General features: G+C 36.0%; 1 protein-coding gene across 1 annotated transcript in view; it reads left to right on the top strand.

Moving 5' to 3' along the window:
• The window catches only part of ANO3 (anoctamin 3), a 269,884-nt gene that overhangs the window by 234,213 nt on the left and 17,535 nt on the right, over positions 1-18,136 (top strand). The window contains exons 18-21 of the mRNA XM_067749578.1: positions 5,611-5,647; positions 9,830-9,941; positions 10,816-10,873; positions 16,830-16,927. Coding sequence (XP_067605679.1) covers positions 5,611-5,647; positions 9,830-9,941; positions 10,816-10,873; positions 16,830-16,927 — 305 coding nt within the window. The remainder of the gene's footprint in view (positions 1-5,610; positions 5,648-9,829; positions 9,942-10,815; positions 10,874-16,829; positions 16,928-18,136) is intronic.

Genomic DNA, 18,136 nt, shown 5'->3' with positions numbered 1-18,136 from the left:
AAGGCACCTCACAGATTATTAAACAGCCCTTCTGACTCACCTGAACACACAGGATCAATTTAAGAGCTTCATCAAATAAGGATAGATTAACATCATTAATATCAAAATATCAGACTCTTTAAAAAAATATACCACCAAAAAGATTCACCTAGAATACCAAATGCTATCTTTTGTTATCTGCAGAACAACTCTAAATATACAGCTCATACAAATGTACTTTTCAAATGTACTCATACAAGTGTTTCTTAATAGCTTGACTTTGTGACCCCTGTGCTACCATATTCCCCAAACGAGGGATTTGGACTCAGTTAAAATATTCTATTAATCTAATACGCTTTTCAGCTATAAGCCATATACATGAAACTATGAAATGAGTGCACGGAAAAATAGCTTAAATCAGCCAAATAATTTTTTAAAACTGAACTTTTCATGTTTAATGTACACAGCCAGAAACCTTGCCATTCTTCATGCATTACTTTTCGTCTCCTTCATCATATCAGTGACTGTTGTGAACTGTGCTTCTCTCGTATCCATTCCCTGCTCCCCATCCTCACTTCTGCTTCCTTAGTTCAGCTGCTTGTCATTTCTAGCTCAGGCTATTGTCACAGCCTTCTAACTGGTTAGTCTTCCTGTCTCTATTCTGCACTCTTCCTATCTCCCTTTCACACCACTGCTGCAAGGGTCTTTCAAAATTACAAATCTGATCATCTTATTTTGTACTCAGATCTGTATAACAGGTTCCCATTGCCTCTGACATCAATGGCATGGGAGGGTCTCCATTATTTAAAGCCAGTTTTCCCTTCTCCCCTTGTTGGAGTTTGTGTCTTGCCCCCTCCCTGTCACACCCTGCAGTCCAGCCTATAAGAACCACTTGTGTTTGCTCCCTGGCATTCTGCTATTTCACACCCATCTCTTGGTTCACAGTGCTTCCTCTATTGACCTTTTTTTTCTTTTTCTCTCCTTGAAGAATATCTCTTCATCTTTGAAAATTTCAGTTAAGGATCACTTCTTTCATAAAATTTGTTCTCGATCCCATATGTGGAATTAAAGAATCTCTTTGTGTCTGTTCTTCTCACAGGTGCTTGGACAGGTCTATTCTCCCTCCTTATCAGAGTCTCCTGATAGCATTAAACAATCTCTTTTGTGAATGCTCTTCTGCTACAGTGCTTGGGATATGCCTGTTCTCCAGCAATCAGGTTATAAATTCCTCACGAGCAGGGGCTGTAGCTTCCTCATGTTTATATCTCCAGGTCTTTGCCTAATGCCTAAAAGACATTTAGAATATATTCTTTCAATACATTTTAAATATTTTATTCTCCAGATATCCTAGCATTTCAAATATTGTATGTGCTCAAAGTCACTTTTGTTACTGGAATTATATTTTCAGTGTCTTTCAAGTTTTCTGCCCTTGTTAATTTCATTCAAACTAACAATCAAAGGATATATATTCTCTAAGCTTTTAAAACAGGTGGATTGTGGCATTCCTACAAATATTTAATTTGGGAGAGAAATATGGATCAAGATAATAAAAATTTGATGACAGGCCCATTTTACAGATCATAAAAGTAACTTAAAGGATTGTTTCCTACTCTTTTACTCATCAAATCACCTGAAAAACTTTTGAAAAACTACAGATTCCTGAGTCTCATTCAGAATCTTCTTTGTAGGACTATGAAGTCTGTATTTAAAACAAAAAGTTTCCCATAATGCTCTTCAAGTGATTCTGATCCAGTTAGTCCACAAAATGGCATTACGAAATCAGTGATTTAAGGAGCTAAGGTGATTTTGATACCCAGCCAAGATCAGAAATCACTTCTTCCAAAGGTAAATTGCAAATAATTTAACAATAACTAAAACTTCAAGTTATTATCTTTAACATCTTTTACGAGGCATATAGCTAAAAAACTACAAAGCCAGCATTTGAAACCAGGAGTTGCTCTTCACAAATCCCATCCTTTTTATTCTTTATTTTGCTGCCCCTCAAAATATAATGCTACCAGAGGTTAGCATTATAAGTAGCATGGTTAACCATCATTAGTAAATACTTCCAAAAAGATTTTGATAAAAATTTAAAATGTGCCGTTACTTAAGAAGTGTATATTCTTGTTGCTTGACAATCAAACCTCAATTAATCTAAGAATTATTTTAAGAATGAAAGTTCTCTGGTCTCATGATTAACATGTAATTTTTAAGAGAAAATAGAAACATCACAGCAGAAGTACTCTTGTACTTCTGGGATTAAGCCAATTAAACCATTTCAGCATTGTCAATAAAAGGATAAACTCCTTTTGGTATTCCTCCTCTCATTTTAAAGGCCATGTACCAGGCATAGAGCACACTATAACCAAAAGGAAGGAAAAAAAAAAAAAAAAGAAAGCCCTGAATACACTTGGCTATTGTGTATTCATGCTGGTTCTGGACTCTTCCACATTATTGATCCACTTCCATCTCTAAAGTCCAGAGAATACATTCCTATGTTTCCTTCATGGGCCTGATCCCCAAAGACCTCAAAATGTACCTGACTTTCCTCAACACCCGATTTCTACTGGTAATTACGATGCAAATAGGTTATTATGGAATAGGGTGGTTCAAAGTGTTAGACCACACATCTTAACCTCGAAAGGAAGCAATGCAAAATGACCCATTTAATAAGAAGGTTAGCTTCTTTTTTTTTAATGTATTTGTTTAGTTTTTTCATATGTATGTCCACGATTTCTAGAAATTCAAAAAGGAGGATTCCTGGAAAAGTGCAGACTCTTTTTGACTCTGCAAAAGTCTGTTTGGAGCTCCTTTTTACAAGGAAGGTTAGATTGTGAGCCTCTGACTCAGAGATAAAGAGCATTAAAACACGTGTACAACTCCTTAATTTGCCCCTTCACAACAACCTTGCTGTTTTTTTCTCTGCCTTTGCCATTTTTTCCCACAACTGATTTCTGCATTGCACCCCAAAACAAAGCATTAGTAGGGAGATGACTTCTTAGCTCAGGATGAATTCTAAAGTCCTCACCATAGCCTACCAGGCCCTGAAAAGGTGTTTCTCTCTGAGATCTCTCTGACTCATCTCTTACTACCTTTACTGCCTCCACCCTTGTCCCTCTACCTTCCTTGTCCTTCATGAAGCACACCAAGCCCATGGCAGGCTCAGGCATTTGCACTTACAATTTCTGTTTCCCCCGATACTGAGCTGCATCCCTGCTGGGTTCCCTCACTCCATGCAGCTCTCTGCTCAAATGCCTTCCCTGATCACCCTCTAAATAGCACGCTGTGCCACCACTACTCTCTACCCCTCAGGCTGCTTCATCTTTCCTCTTAGTACTTTGCATCTCCTGGCCAATTACATATTTCTTTGCCATCTTTCTCTGAGCACTGGAGTTTAAATTCCATGAAAGCAGAGACTATGTTTGGTTCACTGTTATTTGGTTCCCTGAATAGTACCTGACTCATTAGAAATTCCTAATAAATATTTTTAACCCAATATATATGACCACAGAATATCAGCTTACTGAATGCACTAGTGAATAATTTTTAAAAGCATAGGTTCCTCAATATGGTATTTTATTTACTTTTTAAATTTTATTTTATTTTTAAATGTTTTACACACACACATATATTGCATATATATATATATAATGATGTATATTTATGTAGTATATACATATACTACATGTATATAATGTAGTAACCAGAACAATTGACCCTGAATCCCCTTATTCTCTCCTCCCCCAAGTACATATCCATTCTACCACACACACACACACACACACACACACACACACACAACTTGCTGTGTCAATGTGATTGCTGTAATACACCATCCAGTTGGTTATATTTGAATTGTGGTTTCTTCCTACACTTTGTGGGCGAGTTAACATGTCACTCTGCATGGACTGATTTTGTAACTCATCATCATGATGATGCCAATGGGCATTTGGGCCTTGGGTGATGCAAGCTGTTCACTACCTCAGACAGCTTTCCAAGAGCAATATATCCAGGGGTGGCACAACATCTTTTGTGATTCATAACATTCCTCCAAAGGTTATTAGGTTATTGTAATCCCTTGGGGCATCAGCTGCAGATATCACCATCGCAGGCTTACAGACAGGTCTATGTGCTAAGTATTAAGACAAAATCTGAAGTGGTTATGTGACAAGGCACAGCATAGGTGGTACAAGAGAGCCATGATACCAAATCCCGACTTTGCTACTTGCTTAGAAGTATTATCTCGGGTTAGGTGCTTAACATTCTAAACCTTAGTTTCCTGTTCTGTAAAATGGGAATCATAATGCCTATTTGATAATATTGTTGTAAGGACAAATATAAATAATAGTATATATAAAACACTGTTTGGCACCAGCCAAATACTCTAAATGACAGTTATTTAAATAAAATTTTCTCTCAGTCCCCATGAGGGCACTTAATTCAGTGCCTGAGGCATAGGAGCTACTCAAGTACTGTTTGCTGATTGATAAGGCTGTCTTCCAGTACTCTCTGGAGACCCTTCTCTAATCATCTTAGTTGATAAATGGGGCATGGAAAAGAACAAAGTCAGGATAACTTTGGTGCTCATGAATTCAAGCTAATCGGGTCCTAAAATTTGGAAATGATTACTTGAGTGTACAGTTAAAAAAAAAAAACTGCACCAGGGGTAGAATGAGACTATTGTACTCAATATAATCTTTTTGTCTCAAGATAACACTTTAAATCTTAGGAAGAGATGGATTGAATCATGGTCAAGATGAATAATCATAATAGTTCTATTGAAAGAACAGTCAGGGAAGGTGAACAACTTTTCAAGTGTCCAGACAACTTTGTGATTTTGCATGCCAATAGGCAGGGTTATTGGAATTTATAATCTAAAGAATAATTTGTTGAATTGTGGGGTTACGTAGTCACATTTACATACACACACATCACCCTTCTGTCTATAGTAAATATACATTTCCAACTATATTTACTTGGAATATTGTGAAATATGTTTTCTTTCCTTGAGTCTGTATGAGTGGTACACAGAGTATGGTGGGGCAAGGAGAAGGTGGCAGAATATAAAAAATGTTATAAAAATCTATTGTGCATGTGACTTACAGATTCAACAGATCTGACTAGTGAATCTTGTTTTAAATAACCACCAAACCAGCTTTGTTCTTTAGGAATGCAACTTTGCCCACTGCCTTTGTCATAGTTTGGAAAATTCTTTATCAATAGTAAAGAAGACATACTTCCACTTAACCTTCCAGAGTAGTGAAAAGCACATATAATTTGATTATTAAATCCTAGGTCAGCCGTTAACTAGTTGAATGTCTTTGGGGTTTTTTTAAGTCTCATTTCTTTGATTTATAAAGTGGAAATAAAGATAGCTAGCAGAAAAGATGTTATTGCAGAAATCAAGTGTGTCTGTATATATACACATATTTACAACACATTTTTATACATGCATTGTGTGTGTATGTGTATATATAAAGCACTGTAGAGTAAGATTTAAAACTTGCTTCTGCTTAATTAAAAATGTAACCACTATGTAGAATATACTTTAGATGTTTCTTGAATAGTGTAAATAACAGCGTTTTCTAAAAGAAAATAATAACATTAACTATTTGTTTTCTTTTATTACAGGCTTATGAAAAAATTGCTTACCTTCTCACTAATTTAGGTAAGCCCATTTTTCTTCACTCTTTAGTAACATGGGCATATTATTCTGCACTTGCTTTACACACTTTAGCATTTTTTATATGTTTTTTATATCAACTTTAGTTATATAATTGTCAATAAAAGTGAAAGAAGGGGCATAGGAAGTTGGACTACATCACATAACTATAGAGAGGCAAGGTGTATAGTTACAAAATCTTACTAGAAATTAGCAAACCTAGTTCTCCCTACTTGGAATTGCTTTTTTCCACTACTTTTTCAGTTCTTCGTGATTTTCACCCCCAATATTTATTTTTATCAAAGTGTCATATTACATGTACACAATTTAAAAGACAAAAGATTATTAAGAGATTTGTAATAAACACCCGTCCTTTACCACATTACCCATTTTTATTTTCCATATCCCTGAGGGACGGCTTTTTAGCATTTTATCAATTAATTTCTTCTGTTATTTTCTACCCTGTTTCTAAATTGCATGCCATTCTTGGGTTTTCCAGCTTTGGGAAGTGATTGCCTTCCCATCATAAAGACAAGAACTTAAGTCTTTATTCCCTGCAGTGTTCTGTCCCCGCACACTTTCCCATCCATCACCGGCTAAAAACAGACTTAATTCCCCTCCTTCCAAAGTGGTTGTACCAGCAGTTTTAGCCAAATGAATAAGTAGTGTTCAAATCATTGTGTCTAGAGAACTATGTTCACATCTAAGGCATGGTGTGTACTGTGATCCTTCCTTTCTTACACAACCTTTATATTTTCATGAAGCTAATAATAGCACTTTTTTTGCTTAATTGTCTACACATACTTTCCTTAATTTATCCCAAACTTCCTGCCATAACTCTAAATTCTCTCTAAATACATTCAAAAACATTGAGTATTGTATTCATTTTATTTTCTCCTTAGAGTTATCCTCCCTGAACCACTGTCTACTCCAATCTCAATAGGTTACCCTCTGGGCTTGTGCTCAGCTGCATCTACACTTCCCTTCACCAGCACTGTGGGAATTCCTTTCACCTTTTTTCTCTCGGCTGGACATTACTTTTTGGATCCTATGTTTCTTCTGTCTTAACTTAATTCCTTATTTTGCTACCTGGAAAGTAAATTTCTCAAAACCTTACGTGTCAGAAAATGTCTTTTTTTCTATCCTCAAACTTAATTTTTAGTCCCCCAGTTTGGGGTACAAAATTTTTATTGCAGATTTGTTTGAGCAATGATCTTTTATTGAGAACTCACCAGAGCCAAGGCACTGGGCTAAGCTAAACACTTCTCCTTCATTATTTTGTTTTATTGTCATCACAACTCTATGACAGTATGATCCCTAGTTTATGGATAAGAAAACCAAGATAATTAAGTTAAATAAGTCGAATTTAAACTCAGAAGTGACAGACTCCATTGACTATGGTGGAGGAACTGTATGACTCTATCATGATATATCACTTTCGTTATAATGTATTTACAAATACAAGTAACAAGAGAAGGAATAGTGTGTAGAGGGAAGAACTAGTTCCTAGTTCATCCTCTGGATGACATGATTACTTGGAAATTACATGACTATGAGCAAGTTTTCCCCTCTCTCCATTCCATTCTTCCTCCTTCTCTTCTTTCTTCTGTTTCTTTTTGTTTTCTTTGAGTCAGTTTCTTCACTGGTAAAATGAGAATGATAATACTTCCTGTTTCACCATTGTAGGTTGGCCGCCTGACACATGACAAGTGCTCCATAAATGGGAATGATCTTTTTCATCATTTTCATTGTTCTTTAAACCCACTGAGCTACAATTTCTTCAGTTGGGTAACAAAGCACTTGAACTACATTGTCTCAAAGATTTCTTCCAGCTCTGATTCCTTACATTTATTAACTTTTAAAGTACTTTATACCCAAGATAGAAGCAAATCTAAGCAAGTGATTTGGGGACCACAATTGATAGTAGGAAACAGAACAGTTATCTGTGCTAAGTTCCAGGTGTATTCACTTCATATTTGATTTTTCCATCTGTAACTCATACCATAATGCCTGTGGATTCATAACTGTTGATTAATAATGAATGAATTGTATTGATTTAAATTAATAAAATATTGATATTTTACTTGAAGTAATATAATATCATTGCATGTATATACCTATAAATATATAAATATATATATATAATATATATGACATTATACTTTGTATAACTTTTGGCTTGCAAATTTATGCTTCAAATTAGAAATTAGGTTTAACTTTCTAGAGGAGGCCAAACACTGTTTTATTTAAAATATTTTTTTAAACTTTGTTTCTTGATTTCTTTTTTTGTCCAAATATTTTATTTTCAAAAACCACACACACAAAAAAATCAAAGCTTCAATTCTATCACATTAAGGTTTTTTTTAGAGAGGAAATATATAACATTTGATTCCAAGAGAGAATTTTTTCAGCCTAGTTTTATAGTTGTTGAGAATTAGATCAGAATGGTTGTCAGTTGTTCCAAATAATAAAGTAACTATAATAATGAACTGTGATTTATCTTTAATATTAATTATCTATAAAAATAAACCTGAATTCCAAGAAACAAATTAGATCAACTGGTAAAAGGAGTTTTTATTTTGTCAGAGGTCAATTCAGCAATAGGAGCATCTATATCAAGAAAATAGTAACAAAATCATATGTCACCATATTAACATTAGGCAAACAAGAATTTGATATCTATTTGAGAGAGACAGAGAAACACTTCATACTGATAAACAATCTACCAGGTCAATATAATTGTCATGATTTCTATACACCTTTTCATAAACCTTCAAAACATAGAAAGCAAAAAATGATAGAAATACAAAAATAAATTGATAAATCCACACTCAAAATATAAGCCAGGATATAGAGTATTTGAATATCATAATTAGCAAGCTTCTTTTAAAATATATATAAACTGTATGTTCGACAGAAATATTATTTTCAGACACTTGATACATTGACAAAACTTATCCATGTAATTTGGCCACAATGAAATTGCAACTTTTTTGCCCCCAAACAGAAATCACACGGGACACATTTGTGGATCACGATGCAATAAAATTAGAAATGGAGAACCAAAAGCAATCTTACTCACAGGATTTTTTTTAAAAATCCACATTGTTATTTCTAAATAAGTTTTATGCTTAATTTACAAACTATTTAGAAGGAAACAACAATGAAAACACAACCTTTCAAAACCCATGGGGAAATGTAAGCCTATCCTGACTGCTCTCACTGGTGCCCACCAACCAGTCACTCTTTTGGATGCCCCACAGACCCCCTCCTATTTCCGGCACCTACCTGCTTTGGACTTGGAGTTCCCCAAGACCTGTTGTGTTTTTATTCTGTGCTTTGCTCATGCATGTATTTTGGCCTCTCTTTTCCTTAAGTCAGAGCCCATCTATTTTCTACCTTTCTTGAATTTTTCAATTATATTAAAAAATATATATATATATTAGATGTGCATATATATTTTCTATCACTTATTTGGGTACTGAGTGGGAGCAGAGGCTTCAGTACATGCTGCCATCTTCATCCAATCTCTCTCATCACTGTATTTTGTTGTGTTTTGTTTGTTTTGTTTTGTTTGAGAAGTTAGAACCCTAAGGCGTGAGTTGACAGAGTTCTTAAAATTATCTTATCTAAATTCCTCATTTCACAGATTATAAAACTGATTACAGAGAAATGTGAAGAGACCTGCCTGAGATTACTGGCAAATTAGGTGTAAGGTTGAGATAAAAACTGGGCTTTTGTGACTGATGTAGCCCTCTTTTCTCTTTGCTATTCCACTTCAGTCTGCATACAAAATATTCCTTTTTCAAAGAACCCTATGGACAGTTTAGGTCCCTATATTAAGTATAGCCAGTTTGGGTGAAAGACTGATCTAATATTTGTGGTTACCTCTAAATGAAAGGAGCAGAGAGAATCCTGAAAATCTTTATATCTTAATAACAAGCATCATACTTCTGTAGCTGTGGGAAATGTCTAAAGATTATCTCATTGGATCCTTTCAGCAACTCTATGGAACAGCTATTATCATTCCTATTTTTACAGATGCAGACACTAGAACTCAGAGACATTGAGTGGCTCATAGAACTAGTAAATGACTGAACCAGACTTTGAACATGGGACTTCTGATTCTGTATCCATATTTCTTGTCATTTACCTCATCTATGTAAACACACCCTATGTTCCTTTTAGAATATCCTCGAACAGAATCTGAATGGGAAAACAGCTTTGCTTTGAAGATGTTCCTCTTCCAGTTTGTCAATTTAAACAGTTCTATCTTCTATATTGCTTTCTTTTTGGGGAGGTAAGTCAACTCCATAGGCATTATCTTTGCAGAATGACAGAGATTGTCAACAGTTCCACTGCTGGTTTGTTAACAGGGGTGGCAAATTCTTGTCCTCTGCTTTAGAAAACTGTCCCAATCAATCTTCACATGCTTTTTCAAGTCAAAAGACTTCTCAGTACAGTGCTTCTAGGTGCCACTCCCAGTTAAAGTTGGCATAAAAAAGTAAAATCATATAACCGTATTACTTTTCTGTGTACCTGAAGCTAACACAACATTGTAAATCAGCTGTACTTCCATTTTTAAAAAATAAATAAAACATATGCCATCCTTGGGTTGAATTGTGACTCTCCAGTCATAAGTAATGGTTTTGTTAAATAAGAAAATAATTTTTATGTAACCCCAGCTTACAGTTCCTTAGTGGGGAAACATACCTGTCATGGTAATGTTTTTCTTTTCCTTAAATTTGCTGCAAAATATGAAAAAGAAGCATATTAAGCTACTGGTTCTGGTTTGCCATATGCTTAACACTCTGACAAGTGCCATGGAAACATGCTGAAGCTAGAAACATTTAAACTAAGCCATTCAGCACGTTGTATTAATATTCGTTAACTAGGTCAAGAAGACATTAAAATTCCACAGGTAAAAATAGGAAATTTCATTCGGTTGGTTTGTCTGTACTTTCTCAACTCATTGATATTGACTTCACACATCACTTTTCCTTTTTAAGTTGGGTCCTTTGATGTGTAAGCATGGCCTAAGTCAACTGTTTGGGTACAAGTTGCTCCAGAGAACACTTAGGTCTCTACCCACACATGCACTTGTTGTAATGCATTAGTAAATGTTCTTCAGTCAACCCACATAAACGCTAATGAATTAAAATGGCTTTTTACAGATTTGTAGGCCATCCAGGAAAGTACAATAAACTTTTCAACCGGTGGAGACTGGAGGAAGTAAGTAATTTGTAAGGGTGGGTGTGGGGATAGGCATGGATATGGACCAATGACTATGGGAGGAAGAGTGGGTGGGAAGGGAGAGAAAGGGGAGGTGGAATAGGGAATTTCAGGCATGCTGAAGACGCATTTTCAATAAAGGAGACTTCCTATGGTTTCAGAAATGAAGGAATTAAGTCTTTCCAGAAAAGAGGGTGATCCTGACCTCAGCTCTTTTTTTTTTTGTAAAGCAGGAATTTGCTCATTTATTTATTTTTATTTATTTATTTGATTGTGCCGGGTCTTAGTTGTGGCTTGTGGCTCCTTCTTTGCAGCACGTGGGCTCCTTAGTTGTGGCATGTGAACTCTTAGTTGCGGCATGCATGTGGGATCTAGTTCCATGAGCAGGGATCAAACCCAGGTCCCCTGCATTGGGAGCCCAAACTCTTACCACTGCACCACCAGGGAAGTCCCTCAGCTCTTTTTAATAGTCCATCAAAACTATTTTTTCCATTCACAAAGCCCAGAAATTTAGCTCCAGAATTGTTTTTCTTTGGGGGAATTATTATTGTCTATTGTACTGGTTTCCAAACTTTTAAACATGCTGGGTTTCCTTTTAAGCAGGGAAAATTTAGTCCAAAAGAAATCTTACTTCAAATACTAATTTATAAATATATAGGTATATCTTCAAAGTCTCATATGTCTTTATTGATTTGTTATATGTATGTCATGGAAACAAAATGTCTAGGAATAATATCTCTCTATCACAGTAAGAATATTTTATATTTTCACTGGGACTGACAAATTGTCCTCCCAAATGCTATGCTCTACCTATAGAGTATGAATCTACTTTTCAGACCTCTGCCAAGAGAAACATTTTAATTTTTACCAATAATCCAAAGGATATCTTCTTTAGATTTCAGTTCCTTTAATTACAAGTGAGATGGAGAATATTTTTCATATGTCTGTTGACATTTTATACTTCTGTGTGTGTATTATTCCTATTTATTTTCATTAAGCTGTTTTTCTGTTTTAATAATTTATAAACAAATAAAGTTAGGCTCTAATCTTTCATATTTGCTGCAGATATGTTTCCCATTTTCTTGTATATAGTTTAGTTTTGTTTTGATATTTTTTTACACAACTATATAGCATTTTCTAATCAAAATATTACTGTTGTTAATGGTTTGGGGAATTTGTATCATGACAAAAAAAAATGTATTCTCCATTCAGGAAATTTTAAAAATTCACATTTTTTTAAAAAAATTATTTATTTATTTACTTTTGGCTGTGTTGGGTCTTCATTGCTGTGTGCGGGCTTTTTCTAGTTGTGGTGAGTGGTGGCTACTCTTCGTTGCGGTACGCAGGCTTCTCATTACGGTGGCTTCTCTTGTTGTGGAGTCCGGGCTCTAGGTGTACGGGCTTCAGTAGTTGTGGCACTTGGGCTCGGTAGCTGTGGCTCACAGGTTCTAGAGCGCAGGGTCAGTAGTTGTGGCGCATAGGCTTAGTTGCTCCATGCACGTGGGATCATCTTGGCCCAGGGCTCAAACCCATGTCCCCTGCATTGGCAGGTGGATTCTTAACCACTGTGCCACCAGGGAAGCCCAAAATTAACATGTAGTTTTAGCTAATGTTATTTTTTTTTAATACTGATATCTTTGGCCCATTGGAAGTTTATTTTGGTGTAAAGAGTAATCAAGATCCCCCCATGCCTAATTGGCAGCCACACATTTAATAAATAAATGTAATAATTACATGTTTTCATTTGGCAAAATGAGACTGTAAGATTTTTTATATTCTACATCTTGAAATTTCTGGACTCTTTTCAGTCTCATTGTTAGACTGTTTATTCCTTGTCTAGTTCAAAATTGTTTTAATTATTCTAATGTAAAATCCAATTTAATTTGTGGCAGCAGTAGTAGGAGGTCATAATTTAGAGAGAGGCTAAGAAAAGATTACCTGAGAAATAGGAGACATTTCTAATCTCTATCTAAAAAGTCCCCAAAACTCAGGGCCTCTCTCATTAATGTTGTCTCCCCAGAGTCTTCTAAAAGTTTATTGGAATACATGGAGAAAGCCTAAAGATCCCAAAGAACGTATGCTTTATATCACAGAAAACTGGGCTCAAATGTTAATATTGCTGATTATTCATTCTTTGTCCTTAATTTAACCTCTCTGAATATCTGTCTTCTCATCTGTAAACTGGCAATAGTAACACTTAGGTTGCAAAGCTGTTAATAAATAAGAGACAATTTGCATAAGACAATTAGCACAGTCCCTGGACTGTGGTAGGAACTCTATAAATTGTAACTGATATTTATCTATGCTCTGTCTCTACAGCCACCTGGGTATTATTCTATTGGGCAGAGATCAACTAAGGCCTTTCATAGTCCCAGGCCTCCTGAAAATCCCCAAATCAGACTTGCAGCTTTCTTTCATAGCCCAGAAGTATGACTATATCTGCTAAAAGGTTTTCAGCTACCCAAATGGGGGGAAAAAAGCAAGGCTTACTTTTTCCAGGAGTGTTCAGTGGCGTTAGCAAGGGTAGTGTGGGGAACAGTGTAGTCACGCGCAGGTACATCTGCCTATTGATGCCATTTTAGTGGCTGCTAGCACCAATATTTTGTTTAATTGGGTACTCTTAATTGTGAAATTATTGGAATTCATGATTCTTCTTTGAAAGTACCAGGGGAATAATTATAATACTAATGTCAGGAAAAATACTTCGTAACCATCCTAGATATTCTCCACAATACATATGACATAGATAGTAGCCATATTTTCCAACAAAGGATTATTTATTTTAAAAAACACTCAGTGAAATAAAAATATGGGTTTGTGATAGACTCTAGAAATCCTGGAAGTGTAGATGGAAAAAGTATACATGGTGGAAGATAAGAATTGATCCTCTGAATTCAATCATACAGCAAGCATTTATTGACGCATATTCTATCCTAGGTCTCTGCTGGGTAATATGTGGTGTACAGATGAAGAAGTCTCTTTCCTTCCTTTGATGATGTTAATAGTCTTGAAGAAAAGAACATAACCATGATCTGTAACAAATATTTTGTCTTTGGAATCTGACAGTCTACATTCTAATTTTGCCACACCTGAACCCATGATCTTAATATCTCTACATCTCGATTTTTTTTATGTGCAAATTGTGATAAGAATAGCCATCTCAGTAATATTGGCCACAGGTGGATTAAATTGGATCATGCATGTAAAATCCCTGGCATAAATAATGGTCGCCATTATAAAGAAAGGAAAAAAGTACTACGATTTTATTTAGAACATTTACGAACTGACTATACTGGACTTCCCTCATACTATGCCATATAATATCTCATATATGTAAATCTGTGTAAAATGTTAATAATAGCTAATATTTAATGAGTGTTTACTATATGCCAGCACATTCCAGCAATTGGTTCTAAGTGTTCTACATATATTAATGCATTTAATCCTCACAACAATTCTGTTATTACACTCATGTTACTGATGAGAAAACAGAAGCTTAGAGAAGTTATATAATTTGCCTAAAATTATTGAAACATACCTATAAATTGATGAAGTCATCAATTTGATGATTCCGGCAGTCTAGAGTTCATGTTCTGGTGACTGCCCTTTCCAGCCACCATTGGGATAGCATATTGCCGCAGTGGAGAATCTTAAAAATTGGTTTTGGTACAAGATCGCTGAATGATTGCTGGCTCCTACATGTAAATTGGATTTAGAGTAAACATACTAAAGTGGATCAAGTGAAAGGAATAGGGTATTGCAGTCTGATACTTCTGTCTGCCACTTAGCTTCATTATCTACAAAACAGAGATATCAACACCCATGTCACCAGACTCTCATGAGGAGCAAATGAGAAAAATATGTGAAGGCACCCAGCTTTGGGTTGTCCATGGTCATGTAATTTTGAATGGTGCAATGGGAATGAAAGCCTGGGTCTCCTGCACATTCATCCATGCCCTTTACTCATTCTAAGTATAGACTTTATCCCGAATGAGTTTTAGAGTAATGAAGGACTGGAGTTAGCTCAAAGCAATCATTATGTGAAGAAGCTGTTAGATCTCTTTCTCTACCCTGTAAATCAAACTACAAAGTCATCAAGGCTTAAATTCAACAAAATTATAAATGGTCTGTCATCCAGCCTCCCCACTTTGGCCTACCACTGTGGAGAGTGATCCAATCACATGGTTCTATGATAGTTTTCTTTTTAACTTCCCTCGTAATAACAGGCTTTGCTAAAGCAACCCTTCAAGGCAATGAACACAATTGGTAAATAGAATTCATCCTTAGCATTACGTGAAAGAGCAGTGGATGAGGGTACAGGAGACCTAAGCTTTCATTCCCACATTACCAGTTAGCATTGCATGATCTTGGACAAGTTAATTTGCCTCTGTGAGTCTCTCTACAAAAATGAAGAGTTTCAGCTTGCAACTGTGATCTGTGATCTGACTCTGTAGCTTAGTAATTATTCTGCCTCAGACATTCTACCAAACCCACTTATGGTATATATGTAGCAGAGTTCAGGGGGTCCTAAATTCAGAAGGAGTGTGCTTGGATAGGAGACTTGAAACTTCTCCACACAATAAAAATTATCACTGGCAAACCCTCTCTCTGGCTCAGATTAGGGGGTTTTAAGTTACTGGGCTGGAAACAGAAAAGCAGGCTCTTTGTGTCCTAACTATTTGTTCCCTTTGAAGTCCCACTGGTACTGATTTGATAGAAATAGAAACTGTAGATCAAAGCTATAGAGACCATCATCCTTACAAGCAGGACATGAACCCATTTCCAAAGAAAAAGACCCACGCTTTCCTACCCAAATATCTTCTATAGTGCAAAGTTTTCAAGCAAAGCACATTTATTGCAATTTTTATTGGAATCACACTTTTGTTCGTGTGGGTTTCTAATGCTGTTACTGAGCATCTGAAAAAGCAGAGGAGCACAGAGAAGGCAACATTGGGATCATACTGACAAACTATTTTGTGGCATACTTTTATCACTTAAAATACATTATAATATATGTAGATACTCCCTCTCCAGGAGATATGGGAAAATGAGTAACTTTGCAGAAGAAACACTTGGCAAATACTATATTAACCGAGTGATGAAAGTTAATATCACTGGTGATGTCATGGGGATACCATGTGGCCCTGATGGGATGTGATGGAAATGGCACTTTACCTCTGTGCCCTGCCTCCATTCTTAAAGCACATAACCCCAGTCTAAATATGTGAAAACATCAGACAAACCCAGATTGGGGGATTTTCCAAAGGGTGCTTGTCCAGCAGTACTCAGAATTGTTAAGGATATGAAAATCTGAGAAACTGTCTAGACCACAGGTTAGTGGGGGGAACATGACAAATAAGTGCTATGGGGTATCCCACGTTGTGTCCTGGAGCTGGTGAAATCTAAGTAAAGTCTGGAATTTGGTTAATAGCAATGTACTAATATTGACTTCTTAACTTTGACAATATACCTCGGTAATGTAAGGGGCAATGGAGGGAATTGGGGGAGGGGTGCATGGGCACTCTCTGTACTATCTTTGTAAATTTTCTGCAAATTTAGAATCAGTCGAGACAAAAAGCTGATTTTAAAAAATATAAACATTTTGTCATAGAATTAAATATTTTGCTATCACCTGATTGTTAATAGGTATGTACTATTCCAGAACATTCATTAAATGTGATCATGCCTAGCACAGAGCTTGGCAGTACTAAGTGCTCATTAAAAGTTAGATTTTTTGGTTATTGCTGTTTTAATTTTGATCAATATTCCAATGTATATTACTGAAAACTTCCCTATCAGGTATCCTCATATGCGCTATTTCTTCCCTGTTTTTATTCTCTTTACGCATTGATATAAGGTGCCCTGGCTTTAGAATTTGCTGTACAATTTGAATGTGGGGGTGTTTAAGGCAACCTAGAAGAGCAAGATCATTAATGCTCTTGTTGTTCTGTTTCAGTGTCATCCTAGTGGCTGTTTGATAGACCTTTGCCTCCAGATGGGAGTTATCATGTTTTTGAAGCAAATATGGAACAATTTCATGGAACTGGGATACCCGTGAGTACTTAATTTTTTTTTAACATCTTTATTGGAGTATAATTGCTTTACAATAGTGTGTTAGTTTCTGCTTTATAACAAAGTGAATCAGCTATACATATACATATATCCCCATATCTCTTCCCTCTTGCGTCTCCCTCGCTCCCACCCTACCTATCCCAGCCCTCTAGGTGGTCACAAAGCACTGAGCTGATCTCCCTGTGCTATGCGGCTGCTTCCCACTAGCTATCAGTTTTACATTTGGTAGTGTATATATGTCCATGCCACTCTCTCACTTTGTCCCAGCTTACCCTTCCCCCTCCCCATGTCCTCAAGTCCATTCTCTAGTAGGTCTACGTCTTTATTCCCGTCTTGTCCCTAGGTTCTTCATGACCATTTTTTTGTTTTGTATTTTAGATTCCATATATATGTGTTGGCATATGGTATTTGTTTTTCTCTTTCTGACTTACTTCACTCTGTATGACAGACTCTAGGTCCATCCACCTCACTACAAATAACTCAATTTCATTTCCTTTTATGACTGAGTAATACTGCATTGTATATATGTGCCACATCTTCTTTATCCATTCATCTGTCAATGGATACTTAGGTTGCTTCCATGTCCTGGTTATTGTAAACAGAGCTGCAATGAACATTTTGGTACATGACTCTTTTTGAATTATGGTTTTCTCAGGGTGTATGCTGGGTCATATGGTAGTTCTATTTTTAGTTTTTTAAGGAACCTCCATACTGTTCTCCATAGTGGCTGTATCAATTTACATTCCCACCAACAGCGCAAGAGGGTTCCCTTTTCTCCATACCCTCTCTAGCATTTATTGTTTGTAGATTTTTTGGTGATGGCCATTCTGACGGGTGTGAGGTGATACCTCATTGTAGTTTTGATTTGCATTTCTCTAAGCATTAATGATGTTGAGCATTCTTGCATGTGTTTGTTGGCAATCTGTATATCTTCTTTGGAGAAATGTCTATTTAGGTCTTCTGCCCATTTTTGGATTGGGTTGTTTGTTTTTTTGATATTGAGCTGCATGAGCTGCTTGTAAATTTTGGAGATTAATCCTTTGTCAGTTGCTTCATTTGCAAATATTTTCTCCCATTCAGAGGGTTGTCTTTTCGTATGGTTTATGATTTCCTTTGCTGTGCAAAAGCTTTGAAGTTTCATTAGGTCCCATTTGTTTATTTTTGTTTTTATTTCCATTTCTCTAGGAGGTC

Source organism: Pseudorca crassidens, chromosome 9 (genome assembly GCF_039906515.1).
Source record: "Pseudorca crassidens isolate mPseCra1 chromosome 9, mPseCra1.hap1, whole genome shotgun sequence".
Classification (NCBI taxonomy): domain Eukaryota; kingdom Metazoa; phylum Chordata; class Mammalia; order Artiodactyla; family Delphinidae; genus Pseudorca; species Pseudorca crassidens.
The sequence above is the reverse complement of the archived record's forward strand: the minus strand, read 5'-3'. Positions and strand labels throughout refer to the sequence as shown.